Here is a 21,792-nt window from a genome sequence, read left to right on the forward strand (position 1 = left end):
CTCAAAATTGTGCATGAAAATCTCAGGAGATCAGCCGTTTCTGAAATACTCAAACCACCCTGTCTGGCACCAACGATCATTCCACAGTTCAAAGTCACTTAGAGCACATTTCTTCCCCATTCTGATGTTTGGTCTGAAGAACAACTGAACCTCTTGAATATGTCAGCATGCTTTTATACATATGAGTTGCTGCCACATGATTGGCTGATTAGATATTTGCATTAATGAGCAGGTGTACCAAATAAAGTGGCCACTAAGTGTATACAGCCTTCAAGTAATGTGTGATCCATTCATCTCCTAACACAGCTGGATGGAGGAGCTGGTGATATGCTAGTGGACCACTTGTATAGAAGTTACAAGGTGGTGCCAGTAGGACTATGGAGGTGGGGGAAACCTTTGAGACAAACCAGGATCACAGCAGGAACATTTGTGCACAGTTTGAGTTCTAATTATGTGAAATCAGACGTGCATCCAAAAGCAAAGTGCAGCAGATGTTTGAAATCTGAGGTAAGGTGAAAAATGCTCAGCAGGTCAGGCAGTAAAAGAAACAGAGTTTATGCTTTAAGTCAATAAATTTGACCTGAAACACTAACTTATTATCATTCTCCACAGAAGGCAGAAGTTGCTTTCCCTCTCAAGTTTTTTTTTACTGTTGATTGTTGTAATTATTCCTGTACAGGTGAGTCCAGGTCATGTTGCAAATCTGCAGAAGCAGGTTATCTTTATAATAACACAAAGTGCTGAAGGAACTCAGCAGGCCAGGAAAAATCTGTGGAGGGGCATGAACAGTCAACGTTTTGGGCCGAGACCCTTCATCAGGACTATGAAACATCGACTGTTTATTCCCTACCATAGATGCTGCCTGGTCTGCTGAGTTCCTCCAAGGTTTTGTGTGTTGTTCTGGATTAAGAGCATTTCCAGAATCCCTTAGGCTCATTGTTGGTTTTGGGGGTGGAGAAGGTGTTGGTGGACATTGGAGGAGTGGATCCTGAGTACTTGCTCATTATATGTTTGAGAGAATAACCAATGTCTTACTGTAATGTAGAAGTAAATTTCTCACTTGAGCCAAATATATCTGGGACTTTCTATACTGTCTTGTCACTTAATTCATGTCATGTGCCAGACTCAGTCACTTATTTTATATTCACCTTGGAATGATAAGTGTTTGAGAGAAGGACAACAGAAGTGAGCAGGGCCCCTTGGCTGGTTCCTAACCCCACAAGAAGCAGACAGAGTTTCCCTTACTGCATTCAGTGAAACCTGCTTCAGTCCTGTGTAACCATAGCTCTTGGCTGGTGGCTTGTGTTTGACTAAACTTCAGGGAATTTCCATCGTGCTTGATGTTTTCTTTTTAAGACCCAGATGTCTTTTAAGATTTTGAAAAACAAAGTATGTCTTTTTAGGTCCCACTAGAAAGGCCTATCCTTACAAACTAGAAAAAATTAAGCAAAATTGATGGCTACTTCTGTGAAACAGGATTACCAGTAACCAGAAAGACAACGAATTAGCCTGCAGACAATCATTTATATTAAGGGAATACAGTCAGTGCAATGATGGCTTAGCAAAGGATTTTTGTTCACCTCAAGGGCAGCTTATCGATACAAAGATAATTACTTAATTTGGAGTGTCCAGGACCTCCCAGCTTCTCGCTTCATGCCCCTTCCCCACACCTGGTTTCACCTATCACCTGCCAGCTAATACTCTTTCCCCTCCCCACCCCACATCTTTTTCTAGCTATTTCCCTCATCTCTTCCAGTCCTGATGAAAGGTCTAGGCCCAAAATGTTGACTGTTTTTTGCTCTTCATAGATGCTGACTTTCCTGCTGAGTTCCTCCAGCACCATTATGTGTGTTGAGCCATTATAACCAGTTGGTTCAGATGCTGGTTGGCTCAGGGACAATCAAATGGCCGAAGGGTGACTAGATGCTCATAATGCCCAAGGTGGCCTGGGCCTTCAGTCCCTGTGCCAGGTCCTGAGATACTTGTCAGAGGGAGGGAGCAGATAATGAGATCCTTGGGTGGAGTTGGTCTCCACTGGTGCATTATTTACCCTTTTGGATGTTGAGGGGCATTTTCCAGAGGCTCTGTAGCTAAGTGGTAAACCTGGCCTAGGGAAGTCAGGGTCAAAGACAAAGGGTGTAAATGGACACCAACTAAAAAGGACCTAATTCAACCCATCAGGCCTAGTACTAGGTGACAACACATTCCAGAAGCACATTGAGCTGTGGGTCTTGGTTCGTGCAGCCAACACAGGCAAATCCATTTAAGATTGATAACAGACCTGTGGCCAGAAGCCATTAATATTCACAATGTTCCCATTTCTTTTCTTCAGTCAGGCATCAAATGACAGAACATTGAATAGGCTTATAACAGGGTGCGATTGAGAGTTAGGCAGCTATGGCTTTAGTTGAAGACTGATTGACGAGCGCTCCGCTTTTACTGCAATAAATGAGTCCCGTTCGGATGAAGTCTTACCTTTTGTCCTTTTGTTCCGTATGGGCCTGGATCTCCTTTGAGGCCTTGCTCTCCACGAGTACCCTACAAAAAGTGGGGAGAAACACATGGTTTGTATTCAACCTTTCACTTGCTATTAAATGTCAAAAATTGGAGAAGTACAATGTCCATACTTTTAAGATGGCCAGGTATTTTGACACAATGTATGTGATACATGAAATGGGGAGCATTATAACCACGCCTCTGAAGTTAACATATTAAGTTGCTGACTCTGGTGAGATATATGCCTGGAAGTCTTATTTGCCAGCTTCTGCATCCAAATATCCCACCCCTCCAGTCCTACTATTAGTCTATTGACATGTCCATCCACATGGTACACTATATTCCAGCCAACGAGAAGATGAACAGATCACCCTTTCCCCTCATGGGTGATCTTTGTCATTTGATCAAGTACTTCCTCTGTATTTCTGATAATTTTTTAAATTAATAAATGAAAGCAAATTAAAATATACACACAAAAACTTCACGTTGTCATGATTTTTCGCTCTGGGTTACTCAGAACAATATGCTGAAGATTGTTCTTTTCATCCTAGGGCAATCAGGGAAAGATAAGCGATCACAGTGAGTACTTACCCTCGCCACTGAATACCCATGTGTTTCTTGGCGATAATATGGGTGATCTCTGAGCTGCAAGATCTTCAGTGTCCAAGCTGAGGATGACCTGTAGCCCCATATGCAGAGGGGGAAGAGCCCTCTTGGCTAACGGCTATTGTGGTTCAAGAATCTACAGTGGATATCCTGGATTTGCTGTATGCAGCAATCTACAGACGCAGGACCCCACGCGAGGGGGTTCTGCGGGGAAGAGAGGCCTGTGGCGAAAGACAAGCCGAGCCTTATCACTTTTCCACCAAACACTGGCAAACCCCCTTGGAGATTTGCCGAGTAACTGAGTGGTCTCCTGTCCTCGGTGATGGCAGTGAGCAGTGGCACATGAGCTGCACTGGTCTTGGACAGTGCCTCTATTTGCCGAGTAACTGAGTGGTCTCCTGTCCTCGGTGATGGCAGTGAGCAGTGGCACGTGAGCTGCACTGGTCTTGGACAGTGCCTCTATTTGCCGAGTAACTGAGTGGTCTCCTGTCCTCGGTGATGGCAGTGAGCAGTGGCACGTGAGCTGCACTGGTCTTGGACAGTGCCTCCATTTGGAGATGGAGCCGAAAGGCAGACTGAAGCCTGAAGAAGGTTTTATTAATGAACAGACTCATAGGAGAAGGCAAAATTTGGTCTACGTAACTTGCTAAATTGTTTTACAACTCTTACCATGTCTGGGGATAACTTAAGAGCTGACACATTTTTATGAAGCCGAAAAGCAAGTGTCAGCTCTACAGCCAACAAGAGGGCTTTAGCCTTGAGCCCCACACGGCCAGGCCACCCCACACTTAGCAAGCTCAGTTTTCTCCACTCTGCCAGTACCTCTCCACTGTGAATGGATAGACCTGCTGAAATTCCTGCTCAGAGCGTGGGCATTGCTGATAAAGCAGATCACCCTGAGAAGACGGGATTGGTATCCGTATCATAGATGGGGTGGCTTGCTACAGAGTGTGGCTGAATATATTGGGCCTCACAGTGCTGCAATTAGTAGAGCCACTGCCTCACAGAGCCGAAGAGCAGGATTTCATCCAGGCCTCCGGAGCTGTCTTAGAACATAGAACATAGAACATGGAAATTTACAGCACGTTACAGGCCCTTCGGCCCACAATGTTGTGCTGACCATGTAAACTACTCTAGAAACTGCCTAGAATTTCCCTAGTGCATAGCTCTCTATTTTTCTAAGCTCCATGTACCTATCCAAGAGGCTCTTAAAAGACCCTGTTGTATCCACTTCCACCACCGCTGCTGGCAGTACGTTCATGTACCCAACACTGTCTGTGTGGAGTTTGCATGTTCTTCCTGTGATGTTTGGTTTCTTGTGACTGTTTTACTTTGATTTCCTTTCATACCTCATGGACGTGCTGGTCGTTAGATAATTGGCAACTATAAGTATTGCTTGCAGCTGTAAGAAGCTTTAAGTGATATATATACTGCGATTGTCTGTCTGTAAGGAGTTTGTATGTTCTCCCCACGACTGGGTGGGTTTCCTCCGGGTGCTCTGGTTTCCTCCCACAGGTTAGGGTTATTACGTAGTGAGCACTGTACATTGACACCAGAATCGAGGTGACACTTGAGAGTTGCTCCAGCACCGTGTTGGCCATTGGCACAAAGGATGCATTTCACTCTTTGTTCCCATGCACGTGTGAGGAATCGGTGGGAGGAGAAGATGGCAGCGCGACGCAGCACGCACAGCTCTCCGGTGAAATGATATCGTATCTGTTAAATAGGGGCCGTGGACAATTCTGATTTGATGAAGACAGACGTGAGAAGCAGAGGAACATCTGGAGAAATTTCTGAAATGCCTGGTTTCGCTGCCATTGTTACTGTGCAATCGAGAATCTCCGGAGGGAAGGCGCCCCAAAATCCCCAGCTTTGCCTGCTGCTGGCAACTGAGGTGAGGTCGAAGCGTTCGGATAGAGATGGTGCTCGGTACTCGGTGTCGGAGAGCTGATCAGAGCTCGAAGTTTTCGGATGACTCAGAGTCGTACTGTGGTCGGGCATAGCAGGGAGAATTTTCTTCCTTCTCCCGTCTGCGTGAGATGTGGGACTTTCGAGAGACTTTGAACTTTTTTACTGTGCCATGGACTGTTCTTCATCAAGTTATGGTATTGTTGCACTGTTGTAACTATATGTTATAATTATGTGGTTTTTGTTAGTTTTTCAGTCTTGGTCTGTCCTGTGTTTCTGTGATATCACACCGGAGGAATATTGTATCATTTCTTAATGCATGCATTACTAATTGACAATAAAAGAGGACTGTGTGTTCTTATAATCTAAAAGAAGCATCTTTAGGTAGCTGGTGTGTAGGTGAGTGGTGGAAATTGGAGAGAGGGGTGTGATAGGGAGGGGTCCGGGCGGGGTGGGAATGTGGGGAGAATAAAATGGGATTAGGGTGAATGGGAGGTTGGTAGGCTAAAAGCTGAAGGGTTTGTTTCTGGGCTGTTCATGACGGCTCAGACAACCTCTTTTACTACCTTATTTAGAAACAAATTCCAATGCACAGTTTATTGTGGGTAAGTCTAAATACACCTTTCTCAGACCACTTCCATAAACTCTGCAGTAAAAAATCTTTACACTTTCGTCATCATCACAGAAGAGATTTTGCTTTCAGTTTAATCAGCTGGTGCAACTTAATATCTGGAAGTTAAATCGCTGGTTATATACCTACTTGAAATGATTTAATCAGTGAGATCACAGTGTCATGCAACACACTTACAGGAGATCCAGGAGATCCAACACAGCCTGGAAGACCAGAGTAGCCAGCTTCACCCTGACGAAAGAGAACAGAATCAGAAAGGTGTAAATCCTTATGTAAAATATTGTAAACACAGGAGATTCTGCAGACGCTGGAAATCCACACTAACACACAGAAATGCTGGAGGAACTCAACAAGTCAGACAGCATCTGCGGAGAGGAATAACGAGCCAATGCTCCTGACCAAGACCCCTCCTCAGGACTTCATCATATGCAACTCTTTATTCTTCTCCATTGATGCTGCCTGACCTGCTGAGTTCCTCCAGAATTTTGTGTATAAGATATTGTAACTTCTTTAGTTCATACATTTTGGGCCTTGCAGGAAAATGTAGGGTCATTTTTCTATTGCCCATCCCTCAGTGGCCTGAGAAGATGTTGGGGGGAGTGGGTGGTTTGCCTCAGGGAGAGTTAAGGACGGCAGTATCCCTTTCCGTATTCCAGCTCAGGTTATTGAGTATTGTTGGGTACCGAGTTCTGGGATTTAGGCTTGGTGCCAGTGAAGGGATGGATATCCGTTTCCAGGACAGCACAGTAGAGTAGTGATTAGTGAATCGATTTACAGCACCAGCTCTGCTCCTGGAACCAGGCACGGAATCCACCTTGTTACTCAGAGGCACGAGTGGGCCAATTTACCCAGCTCACTCTGTAACCCATGTTGAGAAAACTCAGCAGAGACAGGGTTGCGGGGTTTAATCAACAACGGTAATTTTAATCCAACCCGTTCAATGGGAAGCAGTGATCACAATGGTTTGGATATTAATCCAGCTTTCCAACTGAGCCCATGTTTATAGCTCCCAGTGATACACTTGCTTCACTCCAACCCATGCATCATCAATCTGCAGGCTATGCCTCAGGGAATTGTACTAGTATTACATTTTGTGAATGTATGTGCTGACGTAGCTATATGCGCTGGGTGTGACTGTTGGTACTGTGTTTTACACCTTGTGCCCCAGAGGAATGCCATTTCATTTGGCTGTATACACGTGTATGGTCGAATGACAACTAAACTTGAACTTAATGCCAACCAGTTATCTGGGAACCAATTGGATAGACTGTGTTAGTTAACAGTGCAACTGCACCAGCACAGCTAGATGTAACTAACCCTGAACACTCCTACCTGAACAGTGAAATGTGTAACAGATTGCGATAAAACCAGCAACAGGAGGTGTCTGCAGCGGTGAAAAACTTTGCTTAATCCCATGAGGCAAATGGATCTCCACCCAAAATGTCGACTAACCCTTTGCTCCACAACTGCTGCTTGATCGTTCAGCAGTTTAACCTCAAATTTCAGCTTTCTACACTCTCTTGAGTGTTCCTGCCTAATTCTGTTAGAATAGGCCTATTAACTACTGTTCAAAATGATGTCAAACATCAAATATAGCCCTCTGTTAAAATACTAATGTGTCAGGAAACTAAAAGCACTAAGTATCTCATAAAAGTACTTTAAACACATCAAATATGTAATATATATTACCATACAATGGATAAATATAACACAACATTTTAAAGTGTTTATATTAATACGTTTTCCATTAATATAATGGAGAAGACATTATGTTACATAAGATCCTTCAGAATGGATTTTATTTCACTAGGTTTACCTAACTCTGAACAAGATTTCCAAAATAATATTTAATCCCATTCTACACCGCCTCTCTTACCTTCTCACCGTCTACCCCATCTTTTCCAGGTAACCCCTTTGCTCCCTAAAACAACCAAAGAGAACAGTGTTAGAACAAGAGAGAGCATACATGCGATTTTATAATTTGCCAACAAAATCTCCCTAAAGAACTGAAAAGAGTCAAAACTGCTCGTACCTTAGCTCCTTTGTATCCTCTGTCACCCTGGAGAATAAAAGACTCAGATTTAGCAAGTGCTTCAGCATCTTCTAGTTGTCCCCAAGCTGGATTTCGACTGAATAGGGAGAGCATGAGTGCTTTCTCTCCCACTGAGCTGAGGTAACACCAGATCCCATGCTCTTTTGTTACTGGATCTTACTGACATGGTTGCAGTAGATTGTTTCCCAGTGATGCTGGATCCCTTCCCTTGCTGTAATTGGATCTTGCTGACATGATGCTGGTAGATTTCTTTCTCTGGGTTATACTGAACTCTCCTCCCTAGATGTTAACTGATCCCAATGTGGTGTTAGTAGATCCCTGTCTCCCGTTGATATTGGATCTCTCGTCACTCGCCCCTCAGCCAATACCACTTCACCCACACCCCTTATCTACTCCTGCTCCTCTTCCCCACTACAATCAATCGCAAGCCAACAAACCAGGGGCCCCCAAAGTGATGTGAGTGCTGGGACATTGCCCATTGGCCTATCTGTTCCGGATTCTTCCTCTCTGCCACTTTCCACCCCTTCCCTTTGGTCCACCATGACTGCTTTGCAGACACTTCCATTGCTGTCCGGGTGCTTATTAAAGGCAGAGAAAGATTATGTGTTAACTTCAGCTGAGGAGCCCTCTACAGCAGCAGCAATCACTGATTGCAGTTGGACTCCCACTGTTGTCTGTAAGGAACTAATATGTTCTCCCTGTGACTGCCTGGGTTTACTCCGGGTGCTCCGGTTTCCCCCACATTCCAAGGACGTATGGTTAGGGTTAGTGAGTTGTGGGCTTGCAATGCTGGCGGTGGAAGCACGGTGACACTTGTAGGCTGCCCCCAGCACAATCCTGAGACTGGGTAGGCTGCCTTCACAAAACGACACATTCCACTGCATGTTTCGACGTACACGTGACAAGTAAAGCTAATCTTATTTTAACTTAATCTATGCTTCACATTTGGCAAGAGCCATTCCTGTTTTTCCTATACAGCTGCTTACTGCTTGGGCTTCAAGCCTCAGAGTGCCATCAACAGATAGTCACAGAGGTGACATCAAACCTCCTCTGTTCCACTTTGGTTCAGTTGAGGCTTCTTATAGCTCTTCTGTCACCCACCACTGTTGAGCCAACTATGCTTTCAACAGAGTTTAATGAGGGGCAAGTAATCCTGAAGACCTAGAGGAGTCTGTATTTGTGCAGGTGACCCTCAGCACTAGCTGGGAGCACTGATTTGCCTGGCACAGTGAGGCCCAAAGCCTGGACACTGCTTAACAAAGAGTTCTGTAAAATACAGGATAAAATGATACCAAAAATCACCGGATCTCCACTGACTCTTCACTGCCCAGCAACATACTCCATTTCCAGGTCCATGTAGAACTTGCAATTGGATTCACAATACATCATTGCTTAAATTATAATCAGCTTACCCCCTTGTTGATTCACTAGTTACCCGACCTAAATCTGGGCTCACAGTTTTTGATCTTCCTGTCGATGATTTACTAAGTCAAACTACCTGATAGTTTTTGGAGTCTTTATTACATTTCTGCTTAAGCCTTTTCACTGGAAAGAGAACAATCTTGTGTTTTATATTGTGTAATCACTGTGTGTGCACATGTCGGGATCAATTAATTCATGGAAATAATGTTCTAAATTAGATTCAGATTCAGTTTATTGATCACATGTACATCGAAACACATTGCTTGCTTTCAAGACCTAAGATCCAAGGATGTGATATACCATACCTCAGCCCTGCAAGTGTCACCACACATTTCAGCACCGACGTAACAACTCACCAAGTTCAGTAGAACAATGCAGAACACAACAAAACAGAACTCAGCAAGCAACTAAATACTGACAGGAAAACAAGCCCCATTCTCACCCACCCACCCACATACTACACACTGGAAAACCAATGAATGTAAACTTGGTCTGAAAATGCACTGGCATCCTTACCTTAACACCACGTTCTCCTTTGTCACCCTGTTCTCAAAAGAAAGAAGAGACTGTTAGCTCAAGGAGGATTCAGGCATTGTGCCTTGAAGGTGAGGTTAAATGTTTCCCATAGATGAATGCAGATAGATACCTTCATACCCGGGTGCCCCGCAGGTCCAATATCACCAGGACTGCCCTGAAATAAAGAAGACAAGGTGTCAAATGTGGGAGAATAAATTCAAGCAGTACCATCTGGGGCAGGTTATGGTGATTGCACAAACTGGATGCATTTCATGCTGCATGGGGGAGTAGATATCTTCTGGATGGGATACGTGTTATCAGTACTGACTTGGAGTTAGTAGCTAGATAGGTGATCCATGTATCATGGAGAGATATCAGTGCATGATTAAATATGAGCGTTACGCAGCTCATGTTGATTTCAGACTGGTACGCACAGAACTGGAAGGTTAAATGCCAGGAGGGGCGCTGCTCAGAATAATGAATGGTTTCAGGACCTAATAGGCCTCATGTGACGTGTAGCTTTGAGAGAAGGCCATTCTCTCCATCATCTGCTGCATTTGCAGGCAGAGCTCAGGGGATGCAAGAGGAAAAAGCTTCTGATTACCTGGAGGCCAGGCGGTCCTATAGGGCCATGGGAGCCCCGACGTCCTTCGGAACCCTTTTGGAAAACAAGAAAGTACCATTAGCTTTTAGATGCATCAAGTGAATTCTGTAATACCGATTGTACATTTCGAACAGTTCAAATACATTTCAGTAATTGAGCAGCCACATAATTCCTTATAAGTTCATGAAAGGTTGTAAATCTAGTCAGCTCCATCTTGGGTACTAGCCTACAAAGTATCCAGGACATCTTCAGGGAGCGGTGTCTCAGAAAGGCAACGTCCATTATTAAGGACCTCCAGCACCCAGGACATGCCCTTTTCTCACTGTTACCATCAGGTAGGAGATACAGAAGCCTGAAGGCACACACTCAGCGATTCAGGAACAGCTTCTTCCCCTCTGCCATCCGATTCCTAAATGGACTTTAAAGCTTTGGACACTACCTCACTTTTTTTAAATATACAGTATTTCTGTTTTTGCACATTTTTAAAATAATCTATTCTATATATGTAATTAGTTTACTTGTTTATTTATTATGTTTTATTTTATTTATTATTTTTTTTTCTCTCTCTCACCTAGGTTATGTATTGCATTGCACTGCTGCTGCTAAGTTAACAAATTTCACGTCACATGCGGGTGATAATAAACCTGATTCTGAAGGTAGGAAGGCCTGCATTGCAGCAAGATTTGGTTGGAATTGGCTCTAGTTTACAAGAACAACAGTGTTTTGAGTTATCATTCTGAGGTCTAGGGGCCCCTTAGTAGTAAAGAAGGGTGGATTTATGATGCTTTATTAACTTTGAAGTAACTTAGTTAGAAAAGTCATAAACAGAATTAAGTAAAATATTCTCAGCACACCTGCTTGGTGTCTTTCAGAATCTTGTGACATCAAGTTTATGTTGGGAAAGACCAGATATAAACAAGTGGGGATTTATTCATTGGAGCAGATATCACAGTCTGTGATTCTTGTACTCTGCCCAGTGTTTCCTGGAAAGCTCCCATAAATACCTGGAAAACCTGGCACAATCCCGTTATCCATGTAAAAAGAATGATATTACCAATATCGTGGCTGTCACAAACAGCCACACAGCCCTCTGCCCCAGGCGCAGATCACCAAATCCCTGACACTAACCGCATCTCCAGGGTCACCAGCGTCTCCTGGTTCTCCATGCGGAGCCTGTTGGACAGAAATAACATGTTTCATTGTGCAAAGGCTCCTCTGAGGAAATAAACTGCTGGTATATACAGAGGCAACTCTAAGGGTGACCTACCTGACATTCAAAGGAGCAACACTGCAAATCAGAAGAGAAAAGAAAAGAAAATGAAGAGCAAGTGTTACACAGTTGAAAGCTACTAAATCCACATAAATAAGTTCAAAGCAAAGATATCGTGATGCATCATACCACTGGCTCCACTTCTTCTTGCTGCAAGGGAGAAAGAGGAAAGGTTAACACTGTTTGCAAAATAAGCAAATACTGATTACAATGTGATGGGGGGGGAGGGGAGTGAAATGGAATTTCAGTAAAATCATCAATTCAAGCTGATCAAATATCTTTTGCATGTTTTCTGACCACTGAATTCTAATACAGGATTGCCTTCCAGCAGTGTCAATAAAATCATGAAACCATCAATCTCAACAGATGGTTTTTTTTTTCAGATTTGTCTTTAGACAGAAAAGGGCAAACTTAGGAAAGGTGAAATATGGGTTAAGTGAACTTTGAGTTTTTTTTTGACATTATGAATGAGGATGTGCGGGGAAGAGTGAGAATAAAGGAGAGTGAAGACTCGATAATGCATGGATATCGTTCAATGTTGGGTATAGGAGCGAATGGGCAGCATCTGCTACTTTCACTATATATTCAGGAAGGCATGAAATGACCCTCGCGGTAATAATGGGTGATACTCAACACTTTTTAAAGCATTGCACTCTAATGCCGATGGATAGTGCGATCAGGTTAACACTGCTAACAATTATGGACCGGCAAATGTGTTTAGACAGTATTATCAATTCACTTGGTACATCTTTCACCTTAAGGGAAAAAGAGACGTATCCTACAACAACTACTCTTTCTGCTTGACTCAAATTCTGATTTTTTTATCATTCTCATTTGGAAGCAGATTGGAGAGTATCTGCCATCCAAATATTTCTCATAACAATCTTCACACTCGATCAATTGATGATGAAAAACATATTTTACAAGGCATTTCCATGGATTATACAGCATGGATACTCACAATGGTTCTAAGAATATCATCGATAGTTTTTTCTATCTCCTCAGCTTCTTCACTGGTTGCTGTGTAGTTACGGCGAAATCTTGAATCAGTGGCAATCAAATTTAGCCGTGGTTCCTGAAGTGATATTTAATTTTCAAAATTTAGACTGAAACTCACGAGGAAAAATATAAAAGCATACATTCTAAGACCTTTAAATCACTGGTTCTCATTTGTTTGGGTTTCTTTATTCTTCAATGGTTTTTACTTTTTTTGTCTGTGTTTCAAAGCAGGAAAAGCTTGAACATAGGGTCCCAAGTTCGGTCAAATGGCCCTTACTTTATGTGTGTAGGTTATTTATCTGTGATGTTCACTGACACGGCCTGATGTGCTGGGCATTTCCTACAGCTCTGACCCGCACTTCACAGCTTTCTCCTGTCCCTTTGTTTCCTCTTTCTCTATCTGCCCTCATTAATCAGTAAAGAAGAAAGTGCAATGCCTTTCCCCACAGCTCTCCTGGTTCACCTGATCAGAGATATTCCCTTCTTCCCCACCCTGTAAGATAAAACTAACTTGTTATCTCTCTTTCGCAGTTCTGACAAAAGATCTTTAACTTCAGATGTTTGTTACCCTTTCAACGCCTGCTGCCTGACCTGGTTGATGTTGCAGAATTTTCTGCCTTTATTTCAGACAACACCAACCGTTGATTTGAATCTCTAACAGGACAGCACCTCCAGGCCAAGACTTTACACGCTGCTGCTGGAACCCTGTGGTCTGTGGTCTATAGTCTCTGGCCTTGGCTCTATGGTCTGTGGCCTGTTCTCTCTGGCCTAAGCTCTACTGTCTGTGGTCGATAGTCCATAGCCTAAGCTTTACAGTCTTTGTCCTTTGTAGGTAAGGGAAAAGGATTCAAATAGTACTATTTGAATCTGACTAGTAGATAGATCAGACTCATAACTGCAAGAGGTACTGCAGGTGCTGGAAACCAGCGGCAACCCACAGAAAAAGCTGGAGGAACTCAGCAGGTCAGGCAGCATCTATGGAAATGGACAAACAGTCTACGTTTCAGGCCGAGACCCTTCATCTAAACTGGAAAGGAAAGGGGAAGGTGGCACAATAAGAAGGAAGGAGGACAAGCCAGAAGGTGATAAGTGAAGCCGGGTTAGTGGGAAAGGTGAAGGGCTAGAGAAGAAGGAACCTGATAGTAAACCATGGAAGAAAGGGAAGGAGGGTCACCAGGGGGAGATGTTAGGCAGGTGAGGAGAAGGGGTAAGAGGTCAGAAAGGGGAACAGAAGAAGAGGGAAGGATGAGGGAAAAAATGCGACGTTCATGCCATCAGGGTGGAGGCCTACCAATGCAGAATATGAGACGCTGCTCCTCCACCTTCAGAGTGTGGGAGAAGAGAAGTCTGCGGGCCGACATGTCAGGATGGGAATGGAGATAGGAATTAATATGGTGGGCCACCAGAAAATTCTGCTGAGGTACTTGACAAAGCAAACCCTAATTCACATAGGGTATCACCAATATACAGGAGACCACACCAGGAGCACCAGATACAATAGACGGCTCCAGAAGATTCGCAGATGAAGTGTTGCCTCACTTGGAAGGACTGTTTGGGGCTCTGAATGGAGGTAAGGGAGGAGGAGAATGGGCAGGTGTTGCATTTCTGTCACTTTCAGATATATGCGTCAGGGGGGAGATTAGTAGTTGGTGGGTGGGGAATGGACAAGGGAATCATGGAGGGAGAAATTCCCATGGAAAGTGGAGACTGGGGGAGATAAAGATGTGTTGGGTTGTGAGATTTCATTGAAGATGGCAGAAGTTTCAGAGAATGATGTGTTGGATGCTGTGGCTCATGGGGTGGTAGTTAAGGACAAAAGGGACTCTATCACTTTTAAGGTGAAGGGAAGATGGGGTCAGCTTGGACGTTCAGGAAATGGTGGAGGTACGGGTAAGAGTAACATCAATGGTGCAGGAAGGGACATCTCTGATATCCCAGAGAGGAAAACCTTATCGTGGGAACAAATGCAGCAGAGAGAGAAAGGAACTAAGAAAAGGGAATGGTATTTTTACAGGAAACAGGGTGGGAAGAGGAATAGTCAAGGTTAGACTGTCTCTTTGGCACAATCTAACTGATAACACCATGGCGTAATATAAATGGGCTTTTTCCAGCTGTGTTGAATCCAAGACTATATCACTGCAACTCATTCTTTTTGATATTACCAAACAGTCAAACTCTTCAGATCCTCAATGACCTTAACAACTCCTGCCTTTCGAAATCTGAAAGTTCTCATTGTCCCATTTTTACTGTCGCTCTTTGAGCATTGCTATCACCTTACATAGTGTATAGAATCAACAGGACTGCAGAGAGTAGAGACTAAAGACATACCACGTGATCCGGAGTAATGGCAACAGAAAATAACTTTATGCCCTGATTCTTTGCATCAGACGTGGCACTGTCCAGTCCTCCGCACGGCTCGTTGTACCCCTCGATCGGATGCCCATCAGTTACTACAATCATGTACTTGTTCTCTCGGAGATGAGAGCCACTGAAAAGAGAAAGGTGTTGCTCTGTTTACATTCTTTGTGAGTTTGAGAGCCTGGGGCCAAGGACTGGAGACCCGGAGTCTGCCCTGGGGTTGGACCCCCGTGTGCGTCTGAGGGAGAGTGAGGGAATAAGAGGGTGGGAAAAGGGCTTGTTGTCTTGTTGTGTGTGGAGGGGGCATTCTCAGCCAGCAGCAGAAAGTGTGGCAATGTTTGACGGCTGTCCCCAGCACTTCCTGGGGTGTGTTGGTTGTTAACACAAACATTTCACTGTATGTTTTCATGTACATGTGGAAAATAAACCTGAATCTATTCACTTCCATCCCAGAGGAAAAAAGCAGAGCAGTCTGATTCATTAGATCTATTACTGGTATGCAATCCCTTTATCTGTCAGTATGTATAAACAAAAGACGAAGCCTTCAACTTGATATAAAGCAGAGACATTGGCAGAATTTACTGTAATCATCTGCTGAAAAGAGATTGATGGGAAGAGGGTGGGACTCAAGGGACATACTTCCTCTATTACAGTGGAAAGAAAGGATCAAAATCACCTTCTGTGTGTCCAGTTCTTCATGGTTGTAAGACACCTGGTTTTGATCTACTGTTCCAGGATGCCTCACAACCTGAATCAGCTAAGGAAGCGTCGGTTTCTCTTTATCAAATATACCAAGAGACAGTGAAAAGGTTTTTGCATGCCATCCAGCCATAGTTTCTTCAAACACAAATACAAAAGGAAAACAATAATAAAATCCAGAGCAACACACACAAAACGCTGGAGGAACTCAACAGGTCAGGCAGCATCTATGCAGAGGAATAAAGAGTCAGCATTTTGGGCCGAGGCCCCTCATCAAGGCTAGAGGTCCTAACAGAATATCACATTACAGATACGGAGAAAGTGCAGTACAGTCAGTCAAATAAGATACAAGGGCCAGCGCAAGGTAACTTGAGAGATGCAAAGTTCATCTTGTTTATATATACACATGAGATTCATTCAAGAGTCCTGTAACAGCGAGGTGGAAGCTGATATCTGTTCTTGTACCTTCTGTCTGATGGAAACAGGGAAGATTAGGGGAGTAAAAGGTTAGTAATCATTGTTTTACAAATAGGAGAAGGTGTATCTGTGGGCATACTGATGTGACCACTGCTTAGTAGCATCAGGAACTTCGAGGCAGCAACTGAAGAGCAAAAGTAGAACTGGCATCCATCTCTGTTTTTTCTTTACAATTCAAAGTAATATGTGATAGTACAAGGATTTTGTACTATCACATATTTTGTGCTTTTGTACGTGCAAGGATTTTTAAATACTAGAGGATCATTAGAGCCATTGACTTAAATGATTTAATGTTAGAAGGCACGCCAAGGGAATTTGACAAAGCTACTATATGCTATTCCATCAAATCATCTTTTTGGTAATATCATATGTAATATGATTATGATGATGATGATGATTATTATTCTCTGAGGCTTAGCTGCAAAGGAGTAATGCCAATTGGCAATATTGATCCAAAGTGCCCAAGTATTAGATATACTGAGTAAACTGAACTTATTTTCATTGAAAGAAAATAAAATCAAGATTGAGGTATGATTCAGTGCTTTAAGAACCTATAATATTTAAATATAATTATATTAATGAACTTGAAGGCTGGGTGACAATTGGTCATAGTTATCAATTTGTCTAACAGACTTCCAAGTTTCACCATCTTTGTGTCGGTAGACCAATTAGGAGATCTGTGGTAGAACATGGACTGGGAATTTTAAGGTTATAGATAGGAACACAATATGATGGCCAAACATATGGCTGCACTGATGCATGGAAAGATTGCCTGATAGCCATCTGAAAAATCAGCCATTTTCCATTGTAATTAAATATGCTTGAGAAAAGGTCCCCTGTGTACATGGTACATGCCTCCCAGTGCAAATGAGCAAAATAATAACCGCTGACACTGATTGGCTATGAGATCCACTGTGACCTGGATCCCGACACTAGTCATTATTTCTCAACGTCAATGGCACGATTCTCTGGTGCCATGGCATGATTGCAACTCACCTCAAAAGGTCTAATTCTAATGTAGTGTCACTGCTGGAAATGAACCCAGCACTGATTCCACAACCTACAGACTCACTTTCAAGCACTCTACAACTCATATTCTCAGTATTATTTATTTACTTATTTTTTTATTTGCCCATTTTTGTCTTCTCTTGCACATTGGTTCATTTGCATGTGTGTATTTTTTCATGCATTATATTGTGGTTCTCTGTTCCACTGTGAATGCCTGCAAGAACATAAACCTCAGTGTAGCATATTGTGACATACTTCCATAATAAATATACTTTGTACTTTGATGAAATTGTCGTTCTGTCATTGAATCCATGTAGAGCTTACATAGGTACTGTGACATCATTTTAGCTATCTTGTGTTATTGGTGGCTCAGTTCCTGACATTCTCTTACCCCAAAAGGAGCTCTTCCGTTCCATTCCGTACAGCGCAGTCTGTGTGAGTCCCTTTGCCGATGTAGTTTATGTTTTCGACGTTCCGTTTCATGGCCGCCTTTCCATTCTCATCCATAAAACTGAGGGGGTGAACCTTCTGCACTGCATCACTGTAATGAAGTGCGCCAGCGTTCCATTCCAGTGACTGGTCACACCGATAATACCTGAAACAGACATGCTCCTTGTGTTAGTCACATTCATTTTCAGCGACACCTTTTTCCTCACCCACTTATCTCCCCTTCCCATCTCAAGAGCAGGGGTTTGCCTATGAGTTTGTGGACTGCCAGGAGGAGGGGAAAGTCTTTGTCCTGAATCATCAGTATCAATTTAGCTTTTACATCTTTTGTTCTCTGATCAACTAAATTCATTGCGACTCAAAATGAAGACAAAACTACCTTAAAGAGGTAGCTCACCAAGGAACAAAGATGATGGCATTAACAATGTTCAGACAATGTTCTGCTTAATTTCTATGAGTAAGCACAGGATTGAAGTGGCCTGATGTTTATTTTAAGAAGGGGGCAATGAAGCAGGTCTCATGCAAGTGTTTTTAATTAGTGCAGCTTCCATGGAAACAAACATAGAAAATTAACATTGTCTGTTGTGTTGATGAGTCAATGCCATTAATTCCAGTGTGGTGGCTATGCTGTGAAGATGGTTAAGGAAATTTATACTGTACGTATATTTTCTAAAAAACTTCACTGTGAGAAAATCCTTTAAATAAAACAAAAACTCAGCTTTGATAGAGGAGGGCACATTGCCCTGCTAGTTCTCTCCTCTCATGCACACAGCAGATTCTGCCGATACTGGAAATTCAGAGCAACACACACAAAATGTTGGAGGAACTCAGCCATGCAGGCAACATCTATGCAGGAGAATAAACGTTCAACATTTCTGGTTAGATATTTCATCAGGGTTCTTTTATTCTCCCCTGTAAGGTTTCTGCGTCCACCAATCCCTTGGGAAGCTTGTGCCAGGTAATCTACTGTGTTTAATAGAAAAGCTCAAATGACTCACTTTCTGGTGACATCTGTTAAGCTGAAAAATTCATCACTATTGCCACAGCCACAAATGTTTTTAATCTGCTGAAACTTTTCTGACTTCATTCATTATTACACTCTCATTTCTTTGCTTTCTTGGTTGCCATGGATATATATATATATATCTGCCACTTAAACTCAACTTGTCCTTACGTTTGACAACAGCCAAAGTTTATCCTAGTTCCTATCACGTGTCTTAGTCTAGCACCTCTTCATTTCTCATATTTGCCACTGGCCCCCAGCAAGTACAGCTCTCTGGGAATAAGTTCAGGTTTCCACTGGTTTAACTTTCTAATCATTCCTGAGGGGCTGGCTCATTACGGACCCCAGCAGAAATTTCAGAATCAGGTTTATTATCACTGACTTAGATAATGTGAAAATTTGTTGCTTTTGGGCAGCAAATACATTTAAAAAATGTGAATTATAAAACACATAAATAGTGAAAATGAAAGGGAAAACAAGGCAGTTGTCATGGTCCAAGGGTTGCTCAGAAATCTGGAATAATGGAAGGGAAGAAACTATTCCCAAATCATTGAGTATGGGTCTTCAGGCTCCTGCATTTCCTCCCTGGTGGTAGTAATGAGAAGGGGGCCCCAGATCGAAAGGGTCCTTCATAACAGATGCCAACTTCTTGAGGCATCGGATCTTGAAGCTGTCCTCGATGGTGGGTAGGGTTGTGCCCTAATGGAACTGGCTGAGTGTGCAGCCATCTGCAGCCTCTTGTGATCCTGTGCATCGGAGCCTCCACACCAGGCAGTGCTGTAACCGCCACTGTACATCTATAGAAACTCGCAGGCATCTATGAGGAAGTACCAAATCTCCTCAGACTCCTAAATCTGCTGCTGTGCTTTCTTGTCCTCACTGCTGCTACTGGAGTCCTCACTGAGACCAAGAAAGTAGAACATATCACTCCAGTTCTCAGATCGCTGCACTGGCTTCCTGTCCATCAGAGGATTACTTTAAAATATTTCTACTGGTTTATAAAGCACTGAATGGTCTTGGGTCAAATTTTTGCTGCATTCTGAACCTTCCTGAACTATCGGGTTGTCTAGGCAGTTCTGCTCACCGTCCCCAGGGTCAAAACTAAACACGGTGAAGCAGCTTTTAGTTACTATGCTCCACATATCTGCAATAACTTTCCAAAGGGTCTGAATTCTGCCCCAACTTTCAGCTTTTTTTAAATTGAGGCTTAAAACTTTTCTTTTCACTGTAGCTTTTAACTAGAACCTCCTGCACTATAACTTCTATTTAACATATCTATTTTTGTGCGATTTTACTCTTATATATTGTCTTAAATTTGATGTTTGAATTTTATATCTTGTTCTATATAAAGCACTTTGAGCTGGCTAGTGTTTGAAAAGGGGCTATACAAATAAACTTGCTTGCTTTCCAGCTTGCTTTGTGATTACGTTAATGTTTTGGGCCCAGGATGTTGACCAGAACTAAGATGTTGATGCTCGGGACCATGAAACCCTTCTGACTGCTAACCCTTCAACGCGGACCGATGTACGTTCTCCCAATTTCCCCTTCCTGAAGACTCCATTTTATCTCTTCTGTTTATTTAACCATCTTCATAACTGATATTAACAGTGGAAAGAGTAAATAGTTTCAATTCCTGGGTGGTAAAACCTCTGAAGGCCCATCATGGGCCCAACATATTGATGCAGTTACAAAGAAGGCAGTTATATTTCATTGGGAGTTTGAGGAGATTTGGTGTGTCACCAGAGACTCCAGAAACTTTCTACAGGTGCACCGTGGAGAGCATTCTAACTGCTTTCATCACCGTCTGGGATGGAGGGGCCACTGCACAGGATCGTTAAAGGGCTACAGAGGGTCATAAACCTAGCTCCAACGTGGGCACTGTCATCCCCACCATTGGGGAAACCTTCAAAAGATGATGCCTTAAATGAGCAGCATCCATCATGAAAGACCCCCATGATCCAGAACATGCTGCCTACGTATTGCTACCTTCAAGGAGGAAGTACAAGCACCTGAAGACATACACTCAATGTTTTAGGAACAGTTTCTTCTCCTCCACCATCAGATTTTTGAATGGACTATGAATCCATGAACACTACCTTACTGTATTGCTCTTCATTTGCACTTTTTTTTTGCTTATTGTAAATTACAGTATTTTTATGATTGCACTGTACTGCTGATGCAAAACAACACATTTTAAAACATTTGTCAAAGATAGTAAACCTGATTCTGATTCTGAATGTACATTGCTAACCTAATGACCTTTCTTAGTGGTTGCAACAAGTCGGTATCGTGACTGGTTGAATTATCACTAGGTACGGCAATTCAAATATGCAGGAATGTAATAAACTGCAGGGAGCAGAGGACTCCACCCAATACATCACGGACACAACCCTCCACTCTACTGGCAACAACCACAGGAGGCACTGATTGAACAAGATAGCACCCATCATCGGAGACCCTCACGGAAGGCGCTTAGGAGGTTTAATGGCGCCTAACGGCGACCCCTTTGCTTGCATCTTCGGAAACAGCTCCATTTCCATCTTTAATATCTCTGTTTTCCCCTTTCAGAGTTCTTTTGAAGACCATGACCTGGAGTTACACGCTGACTACAGTTCTTTGCGGGAATGGGACCTGCTCTCCGGGTTCCATAACTGACTGTTGTTTGGCATGCCAAAGTCTGGCCTAAGAGTCCGGCTCGAATTCGCAAGTCTAGGATCTCGGGGCTCTGGAGACGGGCAGATTGAGGGTCAGTGTCACGACAGGAGACCCGTGTGTCATCGGGGGAGTCGGGATATCTGCTGCGTGCCTGGAGACCAGAGATCTTTGCAATCTTCAGGCACAGAGCTCAAAAAGAGTGATGTAACAGACTTTTAACATCCTAAACCAGAGAGGTGTTTGTTATGTCTCCCCGCTCGCTGTGAAAATGGAGATATCTCTTTCTCCCTTATTAGGGAGAGAGAGAGCCTGTGGTATGTCGAGTACCAGGTGAAACCCAAAGTCTTTGGGGTAACTGCAAGTCTGTGTCTTTGCTATTGCTTTGATCACGCCTGAGTGCTCGTGGTGGTGCTGATGCTTTTTTTTGCTGGTGGAGGGAGGGGGGATTGTTGCTCGCTGCTGCTTACACGCGGGGGGGAGGGAGGGGAGCTGGGGGGGGCTTTGGGGTTCTAACATTTAACTGTCATTCTTTGGGGCACTCCTCTGTTTTCGTAGATGGTTGCAAAGAAAAAGCATTTCAGGATGTACATATATTGTATACATTTCTCTGACATTAAATTGTATCTTTGAACCTTTGAAC

The 21,792-nt window shown here is 43.2% G+C and overlaps 1 protein-coding gene across 1 annotated transcript in view; it reads right to left on the minus strand.

The window, feature by feature from the left end:
* col6a1 (collagen, type VI, alpha 1) overlaps positions 1–21,792 on the minus strand; it is an 89,707-nt gene that overhangs the window by 56,089 nt on the left and 11,826 nt on the right. The window contains exons 3-15 of the mRNA XM_063051585.1: positions 17,439–17,642; positions 14,834–14,993; positions 12,468–12,581; positions 11,636–11,656; positions 11,504–11,524; positions 11,365–11,409; positions 10,237–10,290; positions 9,763–9,807; positions 9,633–9,659; positions 7,674–7,700; positions 7,518–7,562; positions 5,819–5,872; positions 2,476–2,538 (exon numbers count right to left, since the gene is read on the minus strand). Coding sequence (XP_062907655.1) covers positions 2,476–2,538; positions 5,819–5,872; positions 7,518–7,562; positions 7,674–7,700; positions 9,633–9,659; positions 9,763–9,807; positions 10,237–10,290; positions 11,365–11,409; positions 11,504–11,524; positions 11,636–11,656; positions 12,468–12,581; positions 14,834–14,993; positions 17,439–17,642 — 880 coding nt within the window. The remainder of the gene's footprint in view (positions 1–2,475; positions 2,539–5,818; positions 5,873–7,517; positions 7,563–7,673; positions 7,701–9,632; positions 9,660–9,762; positions 9,808–10,236; positions 10,291–11,364; positions 11,410–11,503; positions 11,525–11,635; positions 11,657–12,467; positions 12,582–14,833; positions 14,994–17,438; positions 17,643–21,792) is intronic.

Source organism: Mobula hypostoma, chromosome 6, assembly GCF_963921235.1.
Source record: "Mobula hypostoma chromosome 6, sMobHyp1.1, whole genome shotgun sequence".
Lineage (NCBI taxonomy): Eukaryota > Metazoa > Chordata > Chondrichthyes > Myliobatiformes > Myliobatidae > Mobula > Mobula hypostoma.